The following is a 16,794-nucleotide window of genomic DNA, read 5'->3' on the forward strand; positions in this document are numbered from 1 at the left end:
GAGAGCGCCTTTTGGAAAAGAAAATGAAGATGCCCTAAGATTGGAAGCATGTTTGGCATTTAGAGGAAATGCAAAGGAGCAAGTGTAACTAGAATGAGTGAGTGAGGAGAAAAGTAGTAAGAACCAAGAGTCAGAGAAGTATAGGGAAAGGTAGCCAGATATGTAGGTCTTTAAGGACTTTCATTTTTACTCTGACTTGAAAAGCCATTGGAGGGTTTTAAGCGGAGGCAAGGCATGTGCTGTGAAACTTATGTTTAAACTCACTGTGCCTACTGTATTGAGATTAGTGTGTAGAGAGACAAAAATGAAGGTGGGGAAATTATTATAGTTACACGATAGCAATAACCTGGGCAGAAAATAATAGTGTCTTGGACCAGGATAGTAGCAATGCAGATAGCAAGGAGTAGTTGGACTTTGGATATATCTTGAAAGTGGAATTGGATATGGAGTGTCAGAAAAAAAAGAAAGTAAAAAGATGATACCCAGTATTTTTGGTCTAAGCAGCTGAAACAGTGGAATTGCCCTTAGCTAAGAGAGGGAAAACTGAAGGAGTAACAGGTTTGGAGGTTGAAGAAAGGGGTTCAGAGTTTGGATTTCAACATGTTTAATTTGATATGCTTTTTAGACATTAATTGGAGTTATTGAGTAGGCCGTTTAATATGAGTTCCCAGTCTAAGGTAGTAAGCCAGATTTAAGTTTGGGAGTTGTCAGGATATAGATTATATTCTAGTATCAGACTGGTAGAAATCACCTAGTATGTGAGCATAGCTAAGAAGAAGAGATACTGAACTCTGTGGCATTCCAGCATTTAGAGATGGTGGATATGAGTAGTACTAAGCAAAGGAGACTGAGAAAGGGAGTGTAAGACAGAAGGAAAAACGAGAGAGAGAGAGAGAGTGGTGTCTTGGAAACCAGGTAAAGAAAATGTCAATGAGAACTACTCGTGATGGACTGAAAAATAGAACTGAGGATTTATTACTGAATTTTGTTACCATGGAGGTCATTGGTGACGTTGATGAGCTGTGCTGGTAGAGAGCGGATAAAAGTTAGGAGTCTAGTCTGCTCAAGAGAATTAGGGGAGAGGAATTAGTTTTGCTATGAAGTGGAGCACAGAAATAGGGCTGTACTTGGAGAAGACAAGTTGGAGTCAAAAGAGGTGGTGCTTTGTTTTTTGTTGTTTTTCTAATTAGAGAAATAACGTGGTTGTATACTTCTGGAAATTATCTAATACAGGGGCAAAAATGGACTCAGGCAAAGGAAGGGACATTTGGTAGAGTGATACTCTTGAAGAGGTGAGAGAGTATACTGAAGTGGAGGAGTTAGCTTAGATAAGAAGACAAACTATGTGAGTGTGTGAAAGTTCTTGTCTGATTGCTTCCATTTTTCCTGAAATAAAAAGCAAAATCAGTAGTCGAGACTGAGAGAAGACTGAGAAGGAAGGAAATTATGAGTCCCAGGTGTAGATATTTCTAAAAGAAAATTAGTTTTACAGTTACCCTTTGGTAACCCATTCTAATATCTTACAGCCGTTATCTACTGTATAAAACCCTTAAGCATTAATTTAAAACAAATAAATTGAGAATAATAATTAACATTTATTGAATATTTGTGTGCCACACATACTATGAGATAAGTGCTGTTATTATCCCTATTGTACAAAGAAGTAAACTGATGCTTAGAAAGTTTAAGGTACTTGTCAAAATCTGAAAATTGTTAAGTGACAGAAGTGTGACTTAAACTTCAATATGCAAAAATAAGAATTTGTAGCAAAAATAAATTGGAGGATGTATGTTCAGATTACTTTTAAAAACAAACCAAAAAAAAAGATTAAAGGTTATGGATAGAATAGAAAAACTCCGTTGAAAGCAAACGGAATAATAAAGAATCTCTAAAATACCATATAATCATTTGGAAATATTTCCATTTCTCCACAGTTTTTGTAGAAACATAACTATTATGTTTTTATTTGAAAAGGATCTCTGGAAGATCACCTTTCTGCTTTGTTTCCCTCTGCTTAATAAAGATTTAGATATAATAACTCTCAGGATTAAATGATGGATTTTGCTTGTTTGTTAATCTAGATAGATACTGTTTCTTAAAATTTCTTGATTGAATTTTTTAAATGATCTTTTAAACTATATTATATAATCAGTAATTTTAAGACTATCAAATCTATTTTTATCAATATACTTAGAAAAAATTACTTTTCTCTCATTTACTATGTCTAGCAGTAGCATTTAGGAAGACAAATAGGTTATATGTTCAAACACTTTGTTCTGAAATTGTAGATTATAATCTTTGCAGTTCCTAATGCCTACCCCCTGGGTTTTGTCTTCTTGAACAATAACCATTGGCAAGACCGAACTAAGCATCTTAGACACACTTAAAATTAAAACAGTTTTTTGTGACCTAATTGAAAATATTTTAATATATAGTTTAAAATGTTAAAAGTTTAGCTTTCAAAAGTTTAATACATGCACCGTATATATTTTTTGTTATGTCGGGCATTGTATTTCAGGATCCGCCTAAAGAAAGACTATGATGATTTCAGAAGACAGCCTGATCACGATAAATTTACTAGAGAACTGTGGACTACTGAAGAAGGTGAAGGAGATCCTGGAAAAGAATCTCCTAAAGTAGAAATCAATAAATCTGTAGACACAACAGAACATCCAGATATCCTAGCGAAAGATCACTTTGATTCAGGTAGGCGTTAAAACTTTTTCCTTTAAATCTGTTAAAAGCACAGAAAAGTTTCAGTGTATTTATGGAGATAAAAATAATCTGGTTAATGAGGTATATTGATTGGGGAAATCTGATGTTTTAAAGGTGTACGAAGTCTTTATAAAAGGTTATTTGAAGTCTTTATTACATTTCTAGGAGTTTCTGGAGCCAATGCCTGACTCCAAACTATAGGTGTGTCGTTAACTCATTACAGACCTCACATCCTTGATCTGCAGTCCCTTTGAAAAGGTTCATCCTCTTCTTATTATCGCTGTTTTTGAAGCACTATTTCTGATGTTTGCTTTAAATGGAACTTGGCAAGTCCCTAATACTGTTAAGTTTTTTAATGAGGAAAGACCAAGGCTGACAGCCTAATGAGACCTGAGTGGACACATCATTCTAATAAGTAGGCTGTATTAGATTATAATTTATTCAATGCAACAGATTATATTAATCTATACACCTAGTTAAATAACTTTCTTTCACTATAAAAGAGGGTTAGTATGAAAATTTGTGGCTAGAAATGAATTAACCTATTGTTTTTTATGTCTTTGGTAAATTGAAAATAAGTAACTTCTTATCCACCCAGTTTGACCAAATATGAATATAAATTTTGTACTATAAGGATAATTAAGAACCAGTAAAAGCTGGACACTTTTCATCCTTTAGAATCTCTAAAAATATATTAGAATGAAGAACCATCTCTCTTTGATATCAAGATTTCCCTTTGAAGAAGAGAACAAGACTAGATTTCTTTCCAGATCTAAATTCTGAGCCCTAATTGCTGGCTCAGAATATAAAAATATTTATAAGATATAAAAGATATAAAAATTCCTTTTGTACTTGTATAGTCAGCAGAATTAGCAGAATTTGACCAAAAATAATTTTCTCGTTAATAATAAGTTGTTCTTGGAAATGTCTTATGACACCAAGATTCCCATGTCAAAAGTCAGTGGTGCTGACACTTCTGAATACCCCATAGATTTCTTAATAAATTGTCAGCTAGGAAATTGACTTTCTTTTTAATATTGGTCTTACTACTTTTCTTACTATTCTGCTTGTTTTATTATTTTCAGGTGATATGAAATTGTTGGAAATAGATTTTCCTGTGGCCAGAAGCAAGTTGTTGAAAAAGGAACTGCCTTCTAAAGATGTGCTGAAGACACTGCCTAAAACACTTAAGCGACAGTTTAAACAAACTAGTTATCTGGATGATAGCACAAAAGAGCTTTCTCTAAGGAAGAAAGCAAAGTTAAGCACAAATGAGACAACAGTTGAGAATGCAGAAGATGATACACAGATTGACTGCTTGGATGAACCAAACCACACAGAGCCACTGTTTCCAGAGTCATTCACCTCAGTGGATTCAACACCAGTGTCTACTCTCCAGAAAGGGACCAAACCTATTCAGGCCTTGCTTGCAAAGAATATTGGGAACAAAGTGACCTTAACAAATCAACTGCCCCCCTCCACAGGTAGAAGTGCTTCTTCTGTGGAAAACCCAGTTATATCTCCTCCAGAAGCGAGCCTCATAAAGCCAGCATTGACCTGCCACACCAGTACAAAAGGTCCTTTACAGGTGGTATATAAAATGCCCTGTGGCCAGTGGTTGCCCATAGATCTTCATAACAGCTCTGTAAAAATTCAGATGCAACCTGTGCTGGATCCTAAAACAGGAGAAAAAATCATGCAGCAGGTTCTCATTCTGCCTAAGAATTTTGTGATTCAGCACAAGGAAGGGAGAGCAGTTGCAAAAGAAATACCACCACTTCAACAAAAAGGTACAGAACAACATTGTTTATCTTTCCAGCAGACAGCAAATGTAAACTCTTCTTCAGCATCAGTTCTTGTGAACCCAACAGGAACTGTTTCTTCTACCCATCTACCTAATGCAGTTTTCAACAAGACGAATACACCTTTGTCAAATGCGAGTAGTGCTAGACCACAGCCTTTGTCACCTGTAACCTCCGTAACTAATTTATTTACACCACCAGTTAAGAATAGCCAGAGTGAGGTAGGAAAGGTCAAGAATGCAGTCTCAGCAGCCACATTCCCCCAGCCTATTGCTTCATCCATCATTTCTTCAACAGTTCAGCCTCTGTTATCAGCAACAACACTAAGTGGAACTACAAATCCTAGTAGCTCCCTCAACTGTTTTACACAACAAACTGCTGATTCTTCTGAAGCAAAGCAAGAACTGAAAACCGTATGTATAAGGGATTCACAGTCAATTCTTGTTAGGACACGAGGTGGGAACACTGGAGTTGTTAAAGTACAGACAAATACAGATCAAAATTCTCCCAATAGTTTATCTTCAAGTTCAGTTTTAACTTTTGCACCTCAGCTTCAGGCATTTCTGGTGCCAAAGTCAAAAACTTCATCATCCTCTGCTTTTCCACCAGTAGCTGGAATGACCACTACATCTAGTCTCCCACCTTTTGGCCAAACACCGACTTCTGTTTCTCTTCCACCTGGCTTTAATTCATCCATGGGGAAAGATCTCAAACTTACATTAGGCCAGCCTTGTGGTAATATAGGTCACATGATAGATAAGACTTCACACATGCTCTCTTCTCCCTTAAAGCCCTCTGTTTCTTCTAGTACTCTGCTACCATCAACAGCAAATAGTTCAGTAAACGTAATTGGCCTGTCAACAGGAAATTTTGGACAAACCAATGCAAATGTTATTCATGCTTCAACTAAACAGCAACAAGTAGATTATATCACCAAAAGTTTCCCTGTTACAAGATCAGAAGCCACAGCAGCAACAAATGGAGATGTGATCAGTGGAACTACAGTTCAGAAAGTTATGCTGGTGTCAGCTCCATCTGTTCTTTCTTCTGGCAGTGGAACTGCAGTTAATGTGACACCTGCGCCAACACCTACAGGTGTTCCAGCACAGAAATTAGTTTTTATTAATGCTCCAATTTCCAGTGGCACTTCAACTATTGTGGCAGAACCATTAAAACAAACTCTTCCTCCCCCCTTGAATAAACCGTGTGTTAAGACTCCAGAGCAGCCCCAGATAGTATTTATTCCATCTACAGTAGGAGCACCAATAAAAATAAATTCATCACCAACTGTGTCTCAGATAAGAGATGTGAAAATTGGACTAAACATAGGTCAAGCAATTGTAAATACTTCAGGCAGTGTGCCAGCTATACCATCAATTAACATATTGCAAAATGTAACCCCAAAAGGAGAAGAAAAAAGTACCAAAGGCTTTGTTTTGCCATTGTCAACAAGTGGTAATTCAGTTCCAGTAAGCTCAAATTTTGTGAGTCAAAATGTCACTCCTGTTAATGAATCAGTAGTTTCTGCAGCAAGAGCAGTAAACATGTTTTCAGTAACAGGAGCAAATGTATCTTTAGGTTCTCTTTCAGTGACCTCAACGTCTGCTTCAATTGGGACACGACCTCCTATTTTAGTCAGTGGAAATGATACCTCTTCAAGAATTATGCCTATTTTGTCAAATAGACTTTGCACATCAAATCTCGGAAACACTGTGGCTATTTCAACTGTGAAAACAGGACATCTTGCATCATCTGTTCTGATTTCAACTACACAACCAACAGTGTCTCCTAAATGTTTGACATCAGCTTTGCAAATTCCTGTTAATGTTGCCTTGCCTACACCTGTGACTATATCCCCTAAAATAATCAACACAGTTCCACAAATAGCAACAGTATCAGGAGGCACACGTTCTGTATTGCTTTCTAAAAGACAGTCTCGGACTTCTGTCCAGTCTCAGTCACCAGGGATTTCAGCTACAGTGCCAACAAATATAAACACAAATAAACCTCAGACTGAATTGCCATCCCGTTCACCAACTCCAGGTAAAATAATTAATATTTCCAGTTTTGCTTCTCTGCCAAACCAGCAAATGTCTCCTGCTTTAGTAAAATCAACCTCCAGTTACAGTTCTACTCCAGGTGGCTCTACTATTCTCACTGCTACAGCACCATCAACTGTTACTAGTATAGTAGGAGGTCAGTTCGGTGAACCTTGTATTCAGCAAAAAATAGTCATCAATACCAGTACACCTTTGGCACCTGGTACTCAGATCATGATTAATGGATCACGGTTTATTGTTCCACCCCAAGGTCTTGGAGCTGGCAGCCATGTTCTCCTTATATCCACTAATCCAAAATATGGACCTCCCTTAGTTCTTAACAGTGGCCAAGGCATTCAGCCTACCCCAGTAGATAATCCTGCCCAGAAGATCACACTAGCATCAAATAATTCTTTAAGTGAGCAACCTGTAAGACAATCTCTAAGAACCTCTACAAAAATTGTAAACTCTCTTGGGAATGCAAGTTCTCTACCCCCAGTACATACAACATCACAAATCATAAACACAACTGCTGAAGTTTCTGTTCCACCTCCTTTGCCGACGGTGTCATTGACTTCGGTAATTAAGTCTCCTCCGGGTACTCTATTAGCTAAGACATCTTTGGTTTCTGCTGTTTGCTCTAGCAATCCTCCACTGCCAAGTAGCAGCACTTCAGTATTTCATTTGGACACCTCAGTCAAAAAACTGTTGGTTAGCCCTGAAGGAGCCATTTTGAATACCATAAGTACTCCAGCATCTAAGGTTTCTTCACTCTCTTCATCTCTCTCTCAAATTGTTGTATCTGCCAATCAAAATACTGCCTCTGTCTTCCCTGCTTTTCAGTCATCTGGCTTAGAGAAGCCTGACACAGCTGCATCTTGAATTTAGACTAAACGAGCCAGTTTTTAAACAATGGGGCATTGTTTTGACTCCCATATAAATTTTAACTGTTTATTATACTGTTGAAAACATACTATACATAGTTGTGTGTGTGTGTGTGTATGTGTGTGTGTTCTAATGTATCTTTTCATTAGCTTGCAACAAGGCTTTGTTTTCTTGAAGAGGGAAAAATCTGTTCCATTTCATTTGTTGGTATATGTTTTTGGAGGTCATTTGTTTAAAGTAGACAGGCTTTACCTGTCTGTGTAACAAATTGAACAAAGTCAAATTTGACTAGTTTGGAGTAAGCTAGCCTTTTGCACACTTGCATTGACATGTTTCTTCTTGAATTTGGACTTTGCAATGTGTATCTACAATATGGTATTCTATGTCATTAGTGAAATCTTATTTTTGTTTCTGTAAAAAAAATATATATATATATATATTTATGCATTGTGAAAATGCAGTCCATGGTGTAAAATTGTACATATTCCTGAATCCCTAATAACCTGTACTAAACTATATGTACAAAGAACTATGCTGTCTTATTTATGTTTTGTTTACATAATGTATAGTTTTTTAAGTATTTTAGTAATTTTGGACCAGTGAACTGTTAGCAACAATGCAGAAGAATCTGCATGTAATAAACTGAGTTGCTGTATTTGTTTGTTTGAATACCATTTTTAAAGTGCGTTCTTGTTCCATTGGAAGAATATATGATATAAAATGAGGATAGTCCTTTTACAAGAAGGCTGGGGAATTTGAATTAATAATAGCTAGCATTTGTACAACACTTTATAGTTTACAAAGTGTACTTTCACATCTCATTTGATTTTCACAGTAGTCTTGCGAGGTTAAGTGATATGCCCAAGGTCACACATCTAGTGGATGGATGAGCCAAGATTTGAACATGATGCGTAAAATTCTTTTTCCATGATTTTATGTTACTTCTGTTATAAAATTTTACTCTAGATTTCATTATTCTAACTTCTTTCTCTAAGTCCACCACCACATTCTACATTAACCAAAATTAATTTTTCAGGCCAGTGTATTTGCTCTTTGTTTATACACCCCAGATTATTTATAAGTACTCTTTGTGTTTTTTGTTTTTATCAATTAGAAGTTGAAGTCCATCATAAAGCAATTTTTATGGGTCAGCTTATACTCAGGGTTTGACATTGTGGTATTTCAGAATATGCCTCTTTTTAAATAAAAGATAGGTTTTATACTTATTGGATCTTTATATCCATTATTTTATTTGGGACACTGTATATTCATTCACCTTCCAGTTATAATCTGGAGTTGGAAATGTAGGGAAGAATAGGCCTGAAGACTTCCTTAGAAACTACATTGAAATTCACTAGTTATCAAAGTGGAGTGGGCACTCAGGGTATTCCTGGAAAGTTGCTAAAAGTTCTCAAAAACCTATATTTATGCTCTAAGATAGTACCTTTGCCAATCATATCTATTTTCTGTCCTGTATTTTCTACCCTTCCCCTTTCCTTGTCAGTTTATAAAGACCATGGGTTTCAGGGGGAGGTGGGTGATGTTGAAATTCATTACATTGTATGTAGCTGGTGCTCAGTAAATGCATATTTATGTACTTTTAAAACAAAACAACTCAAAACTTTTTTTGTCTGAAAATAATTCTCTAAACCACTTCCAGAAACTAATTGAATTACCTGTGGTCCAATTTTAATCTCAGTGAGGGACCTAAATCAATTATTGACCACCAATTATTTTCTAACTCCTAAATCCAAAATTCTCATATGACCTTCAAAGCTCTGTGATCTGTTGAACCTTTTAGAGTGAAAGTCCATCCCCTCCTCCCGCTCAGGGCTTAAATAGACTCTTCAGTCAAGTACCTGCTTACCTCTCCAGTTTCACTTCAACCTATTCTCCTTGTTTTGGGTGTTATTTGTTTTTTGTCCTAGAAAGTTCAAGATACCTCAAGGTCTTCCCAGATGTTCTTTGACTCATTCATTACAAGGTCTCATTACATATTACATAACTCCTTACCATACTCCAGCCTGCATCATGATATTGCAGTTACAGATCGAGGTCATAGATTGAAAAGAACAGATGACTCCTGCACAGCTATAATAAAATTACTTGTGTGCAATGTGTCATTCTTAAAAAGAGACCTTGTGTCATGACCAGTGTGGCTCAGTTGATCAGGTGTCGTCCTGCAAAGCAGTAAGTCGCCAGTTCGATACCCAGCCAGGGCACATGCTGGGGTTGCGGGTTTGGTCCCCAGTCAGGACATGTTTGAGAGGCAGCAGATTGATGTTTTTCTTTCTTTCCCTCTCTCTAAAAATAAGTAAATCTTTTTTTTAACAGCATCTATTAAAAAGAGACTTTGTCAGTGGTCTTCATCATGTCTCCCAGCGACTGGCACACAGTAGACACTATATTTGTTGAGTGGGTGAAAAATTTAGGTAGCTACTTATGTTGTTTAAGGCCTAGTTTACTTTTTAAAATAATATTCCATGTTTTACTAGAAGTTTGACTGACTTAATGGACTTACATGATAAAAAGCCAAATTCTTTTCCTTTTGCCTCCAGTGTTGTAGGTTATGTGAATTTCTGGGATCTTAGCCAAAGAGTACAATGTCACATTCCTCAGTTTCTTTTTTTGTGTTCAGTGTTGTTATTAATTATTCTTTAAATATCATCCATGTTAAGGAAGGAAAGTCAGCACAATGCTACCTGAAAGGCTTCATGGTACTAGAAGGGTATGTTTCCACAGTTAATACAGAATTAGGCCATTTGGGTATTTATATTCAGTATCATTTAGATGATGAGTTAAAACATGCTGAATTAATCTCTCTTCTAATGTTTTAGCTCCTCACTCTTCTCTCATTTCCTATGGTTTTTTTATACACACACACACCAAAAAATGAATTTTTGTGATGTTTAAAAATATGTGTAAATTTAAAATGTTTCTATATATAGGTACAATACTAAGTGGCTGTTTAAATCCTTCCATTCCAAGCCTCCAATTTTATGGGTGTATTTAATAATTATTGACCTCGGTAGTTGTATGGTTAAAGCAGTAATGGCTATAATATGTATACTAAGACAAGTGAAAATGTTTACTTGCTCTAGTATATCATTGGCTTATAACAGAGTGAATTCAGAAATCTTTAACATTAAAAGCTTAAGAAGGTGGCAGTTTCTGAAAATGATATAAGAAATCTGATGGGGTTTAGTTATCCAAAATTACACTTTACTGTAACAGAGATGATATACAATTTACCTTAAGTCATTCTAAAAGTTGTTTTGCTGTCACCTGAGCTTGAAGCCTTATTGTTGCTATAATCTGTTGTCTGCCCCAGATATTTTTTATTCAACAGCCATTTCCTATGCACAGATGGTGCTTGATGCTTTCTTTCCTTCCTTCCTTCCTTCCTTCCTTCTTTCCTTCCTTCCTTCCTTCCTTCCTTCCTTCCTTTTCTTTCTTTTCTTTTCTTTCTTTCTTCCTTCCTTCCTTCTTTCCTTCCTTCCTTCCTTCCTTCCTTCCTTCCTTCCTTCCTTCCTTTCTTTCTTTCGCTTTTTTATGTTTATTAACAAGAAAGCTGAAGGTCATGGCATAGTTCAGGTACTTACAGTTTACTTGGAGACAAAATCTGAATGTGAGAAACTTCTATAGTTAAAAACAGTATGTAGAGAAGTGCTAGAGAATAAAAAGTACAGTCATAATTCAGTACTCATTGGCTGCAGAACTCATCAAACCCTGTACTTGTTGCATTTTGATGAGGAAAAAAATATTTCAGCACTCAGCGCTTGATTAGCAATTGTCGCTTTTCACAGAACTTGTATAAGTCACAATGCCACCCCGCAAGAGAAAATGCTTCATCCTTTGGTACTCGCACAAGTTCCGAACAAATTAACGACGAATACCCTGAGGTACTAATACATGTGTGTGTTTATGTATGTAATCTTCAATATCATTCTTAAATAATTACTGATGTAAATTCATTCTACACATTATTCAGAACTCCAGGAGATTAGCAGGGAAATGCTAAAGGTGATTTTGTGTAAGAGGTGGCATTTGTGCTGGAACTGAAAGTATGTTTAGAACCACGCCTGCAAAGACTTAGTCTTAGGAAAGCACAAGGAAGTTTTAACAAAACTGTATTGTATATTTTAAAGGTGCTAAAAGGGTGGATCTTAGAAGTTCTCATCACAAGAAAAATAATTATAACTGGTGATGAATGTTAATTTTTTGTGGTAATCATTTCACAGTATGTTGAATTCATGTTGTACACCTAAAACTAATACGATGGTATATGTCAATTATATATCAATTTTTTTAAAAAAAAAGATTGCAAGGAGCATATAGGGAACAGAGCAATTGAGTTTGGAATATTATAGGTTAAGAGGACCAATGCTAAGAAAAATAGTTTGGGTTGGGTGATACAGGACTGGAAAATATTCTGAAAGTAATTGGGGAGCTCCTGAAGTTAATGAGCAAAGCTACATGTAAAATGAAGATAATTAAATTACCTTGCAAGATTACTGTGAGGATTAGATGAGGTAAGTAAAACAATTGACCCAATGCCTGCCACAAAATGGTACCTACTATTCACCTGACTAGAGGCAGGGGTGGGGGGCAAATAAGAAGTTTCTTTTTGGGTCAAGCAGATAGTGTGAAGACCTGTTACCTGACAGTAATGATAGCGGTGAAGATGTGAGAGAATAAAACTACATGAAGCATAATCTCATTGTGATTCACAGATTTTTTTTTTCCTCCTAAATTGAAGGTAAGACCCTACACCCACAAAAAAAGATTACTACTTTACTGCAGTGGTTTAGAACCAAACCTGCATTATCTCTGAGGTATGCGTCTATTCAGATTGAGAAGAACAGAGAAAAGGATTGTTTAAAGGGAAACTTATTTTTGACTGCATAAAATTTACAAACATTTAAACAGCAAAAAATGTCATGAACAAAGTGTTACTATCCCCTAAATCTAAGAATTCATTGCTAATTAATAAAAAATACTAATAGGTTTAGTTGAGGGTGTTGTGTTCAGTTTTGGTTTTAATGGAGTTCTTATTTTATATTAAAATTTATTGTCAATAGTTGCTTTTACACATTTCTTCTAATAGTTTGTAGCCTATATAAATGGTCTTTATTGATTTAAATGCCTGTCCCTGATCATATAAAAATTCAGTTATGGCTTAAATAATAGTGAGCCATTTAGTTCAATCTAAATATAATACATGGATCTAATTCTAGAACATCTAATGAAATGGTCTAGAATTTTATTAAAACCACCTAAATACTCAAAACACTATCTTAGGAATTATGATTCTATCAAACTTCAATTTGAGCAAATGTAGCATCAAATAAGTAAAAACAGTTAAAATGAAAAAAGGTTGATCTAAATATTATTTAAAGAGAAAATATCTTTCTGTGGATATTCAGGAATTGGCTACTATAAACCTGAGTCAAACCTGCAGGGGACCCAGATGCCTGAGTCCTCACAGCTCAGCCCCTCCTCCTTTGGGGACCTGTGATTTAGGGAGTGACCTGATACTCCCTCACCTCTGCCCAGAGCAGCATGTGGAACAGTGGGGGCCACTTGGGAAAACCTGGATTGTAACCATCTCCAGCCAATTTTTGTCGTGATTATTTTCTTTTCTTGGCTCTGAGCTTTCTCTCAGCCAGGCTGCTATACAACTTCTTTGAGCTTTTTTCTCATGGGAGACAATCCAGCTTATCAAAAAGGAAGGGCTTCTTTCAGACTTTCTCAAGACCATCTTGTAGGAGTTGTACTTCTGATGTATGTGGCTAATATTGTCACACACTTTGGGAAGCTACTTCTAGGTTTCTAAGCACTGAGTTCTCACTTTAATTGATTTTCTGCAAATTTTAGGCTTTCTTCAAAGTGAGTGCTTTTATCCAAACCATCTATGATTTCTACTTGTTCTACATTCTTCTGAGATGCCTTGATGATGTTTTGTCATCAATCACTAGAGACTGAGGGATTTTAATGCATTTTCGAATGACTGTGTCAATCCTTAAGCCATGAAATGAAGATTTAGGAGGCTTACTCGTTTCTGTCCTTGGGAAAGTTCTATAGTTTTCTTAAGTGACAAGTGGATCTGTCCATATTCACAAGTGCTACCAAACTCAGTGTCTATAACTTCAAAGGACTGGACTACTCCTTACTGACTTTAACCAAGGCAGAATATCTTGAGCCAGCTCGTTTCCCCTCAAGTTTGCCTTCTCTTTATTCTCTTTACAGAGTCCATATCAGAACCTCTTAGGGGAAACCCATAGAGACTTGGGCCTTGAATTGTTACAGACCCCCAGCCTATGCTGCTCTTGAACAGCTGTGGAGTCTGACTGACCACTGCCAAAAAGCATGACTCCCAGTACAAAAGTTTGGTGGAAAAGGAAAGGGGGTTTATTTAAAAGTTACAGATTCAGAATAATGGTGGGTTTCTGCCATTAAGTCCCACTCCCTTTAAAATACCCAAAAACACTACCTCCCTCTGCCAAGCCAGGCCAGTTTCAGAATACACCGGTCAGAGGTACCGTCCTCCAGAAGAGCAGAAGTCCAAAGCTCAGCATTCCCGGTCAAAGTTCAGCATTTCCAGCATCTCCCACTACTCTGCACTGGGTTGGACAGGTCCCCACAATTCCAGCGGCATCAGCTGTGCTGCCGTTTTCTCCATGCAGGTTTCCCAGTGGGTCTTCTCTTTCTTATTCCAGCTCTTAATTTCAAACTACATGACACATTCTTTCATACCACACCTCATGGACAATCTGCGGAGGGCCTTTCTACCTACTTTCAAAAACTGCCTACCCTGCCCCCCATTCACATCAGACCTCTTGGCAGATGGAGCACCACACCTCACTGTTATGAAAAATATCTTAAGCTGTATCATCTGCCCTTTTGCCCAGGTGATAGCACGCTTTCCTTCAGGAAAGTCTGCTACCTCCTTTCATCGATATGCAAAGTATCTTTTAAACAGTATAATCCACCCTTTTACTGGCACTAGCTACCAGCCTGCCATAGATATGTGAAATACCTTAAAAGATGCATTATTTCCTTCCCCCATCCCCCAAACCATGGGCTGTGGGAGATTTGGGGATACCCTCCCACACATACCCTGTTACAGAATCAAGCATCAGACAATACCTGATGACTCGGTGGGGCAGGAAGAGGAGAGAAGACTGGCTTCTATAAGGAGAGCTCACTGTACAAATGGACAGTGATATTATTTTTATCCAGTGCATCTGTGCAAGTAGAAAACAATGATTGTAGCAGAGGACTCTAGGTCATGAGCTCTGACCACTCTAGATCTGACCTTATCCTGCAGGAAACCTAGAAGGTCAAAGCAGTGACAAGCCATTACCACTCTGTCCTCCAGCATATCACGTGTTACGGTGTGCACCCTGCAGTGGAGGACTGCTGTGCCCAGGGCCCTGAGGAGGCTCATTCTCCTGAGTTCAAGTTTCCTTAGGCAGGAGGGAAGCTGATCCTGCCTGCAAAGGTCACGGATCTCCCTCCCCTGGAGGCACCCCGCCAGCCCCATTTGTTCCATCCAGGTGGGGAGGGCCAGAGCACTGAAGGACCTCAACAAAGGTATTAACTAACATCCCTGGATTTCAATATCAGATTTGGCAATGTCTTACTTAACAGTTTATGGATATTCTGTGGGGCCAATTTGTCCTCATTCAATCCAAGCATTTCTAGATGGTGGAGACTCTCCTTCAGTGGTGTCTCAGTAACCCAGGCTCCTTCCATCATGCGACCCTGCAGTCTTCAGCTCTTGGTTCCCAAGGTTGTCCCAAAATTGGTCTTCAATCCAGGGAGTCATTTTCAAAAGTGTGGCTGCCTCTGTGTAGGGAATGGGTCCTTCTTTTGGCTGAATCTGGCACCTTGTAGTCCTTGAAACACATCTCACTCTTCTAGTTTCTCCCTGGCAGACTCAGTTCAACCCTCCTTGCCCATCATCTGGAATAGACACTGCCTTGAGGGACTTTGAAGAGAGACTTTTCCATGGTGCAGAGAACTCTCAGCAAATGATGGATGGTCTGGGGATCTTGGAGGGGTAAAGCCACAAGTTATTCTATAAATGTGGAGGGTTAAGGAAGACTCAGACTAAGCCTTTCAATAAGGAAAGGAGCTAGCCAAATGCCTGATGGAGTTTACTTGGTTTAGAATTTATTTATTTGTTTGAAAAGGGAAGGGATAGGGCTCATTTTAAGTGTCAAGACTGAACAGAATCAGAAAGGGCAAAGAGGTATTTTAGCATTTTGTTGACCTTTTTTTCAATGTGTATAATAAGTCTATTTAGTGTATTTTCTCTTCAGGGCAATCTTGTCTTTTGTAGAAAATGATGCCGTTAGGCTACTCTGGTGTTTCCAATGACACAAGATAATTTTAGGTGTTTTACTGACTCAGCATGAAAGCACTGAGTCACATAGTGAGAAAGTCATTTCTTTCTCTTCCAAGCCTTTTAATAGTTAAACGTTTTCTCTGATTCTTGCTAATCTCCCTCTTTAATAAAGAGAGCAGGTCTCAGGTTGACAGCCTTCTGCAACCCTCAGTATCTTCCTAGGTTTTAATAAAAATAATTTCCTTTTATTACCTGTATGTTTATAGTTATCCTCTACTTATAGAAAATGATACCGATTTTCCATTTAGGGTAGTGATACAAATTTAAGCCAATTTTTTTAATGAGCTGACTGAAAGAAAAGTATTAGATACATAATAGTATACGTGATACATATGTGTCAACAACAACAACAACAAAAACTTTAATGTTGCCAGCAAACTAACACTCTTCCAGAATCTCTGATCCTTTATGACTTCTTCTATGTGCTCTTTTCAGAGAGATTTGGGAGCCCAAAGGAACTAAATTGCCATTGGCACATTTAAGGCAAGGTATCAGCCAAACTTAACTACAGTAGCCTTTACTTATTTAAATTCTGACACTACCTTCTGGTTTAACAGAAAATTCTTGTAATTAATTATGATAGCACTGAGCCCTTAAATAAAATGTAATTAGAACTGTGTTTATGCATTACTTAAGAAAGAGAATCTTTGCAATGTGTTTCTTAGCATCATGGAATTTTGGAGTACATTGCTGACACTTTCCTGATCCGATCAATATTACTATATGATTTGGTAGGTCAATCAGCGCTTGGTCTTAAACTTGTAAAGGTTTCCTTGTGAGTATTCCATAGCACAAACTTACCTGTAACAATTATGTTAGAGTTCAGTTTCATCAAGAGATTGCTTCTTCACAAATCAAAGTAGTAATTTGTTAGTTATTAGCCAAATTTCAACTAACAAGAAATTGAATGATCCCAGAACACACACTTAAATTCTATCCC

The 16,794-nt window shown here is 37.3% G+C and overlaps 1 protein-coding gene across 2 annotated transcripts in view; it reads left to right on the forward strand.

Annotated features, from left to right (window-relative positions):
- The window catches only part of BRD10 (bromodomain containing 10), a 124,730-nt gene extending 117,195 nt beyond the window's left edge, over window positions 1-7,535 (forward strand). For both annotated transcript variants that reach the window (XM_090274117.1, XM_090274118.1), the window contains 2 exons: window positions 2,519-2,706; window positions 3,801-7,535. In XM_090274117.1, the coding sequence (XP_090130243.1) occupies window positions 2,519-2,706; window positions 3,801-7,438 (3,826 nt within the window). In that variant the 3' untranslated portion in view covers window positions 7,439-7,535. The remainder of the gene's footprint in view (window positions 1-2,518; window positions 2,707-3,800) is intronic.
- Window positions 7,536-16,794: the final 9,259 nt, after the last annotated feature.

This window comes from Furipterus horrens, unplaced genomic scaffold (genome assembly GCF_987537825.1).
Source record: "Furipterus horrens unplaced genomic scaffold, mFurHor1.1.pri manual_scaffold_4, whole genome shotgun sequence".
Taxonomy (NCBI): Eukaryota; Metazoa; Chordata; class Mammalia; order Chiroptera; family Furipteridae; genus Furipterus; species Furipterus horrens.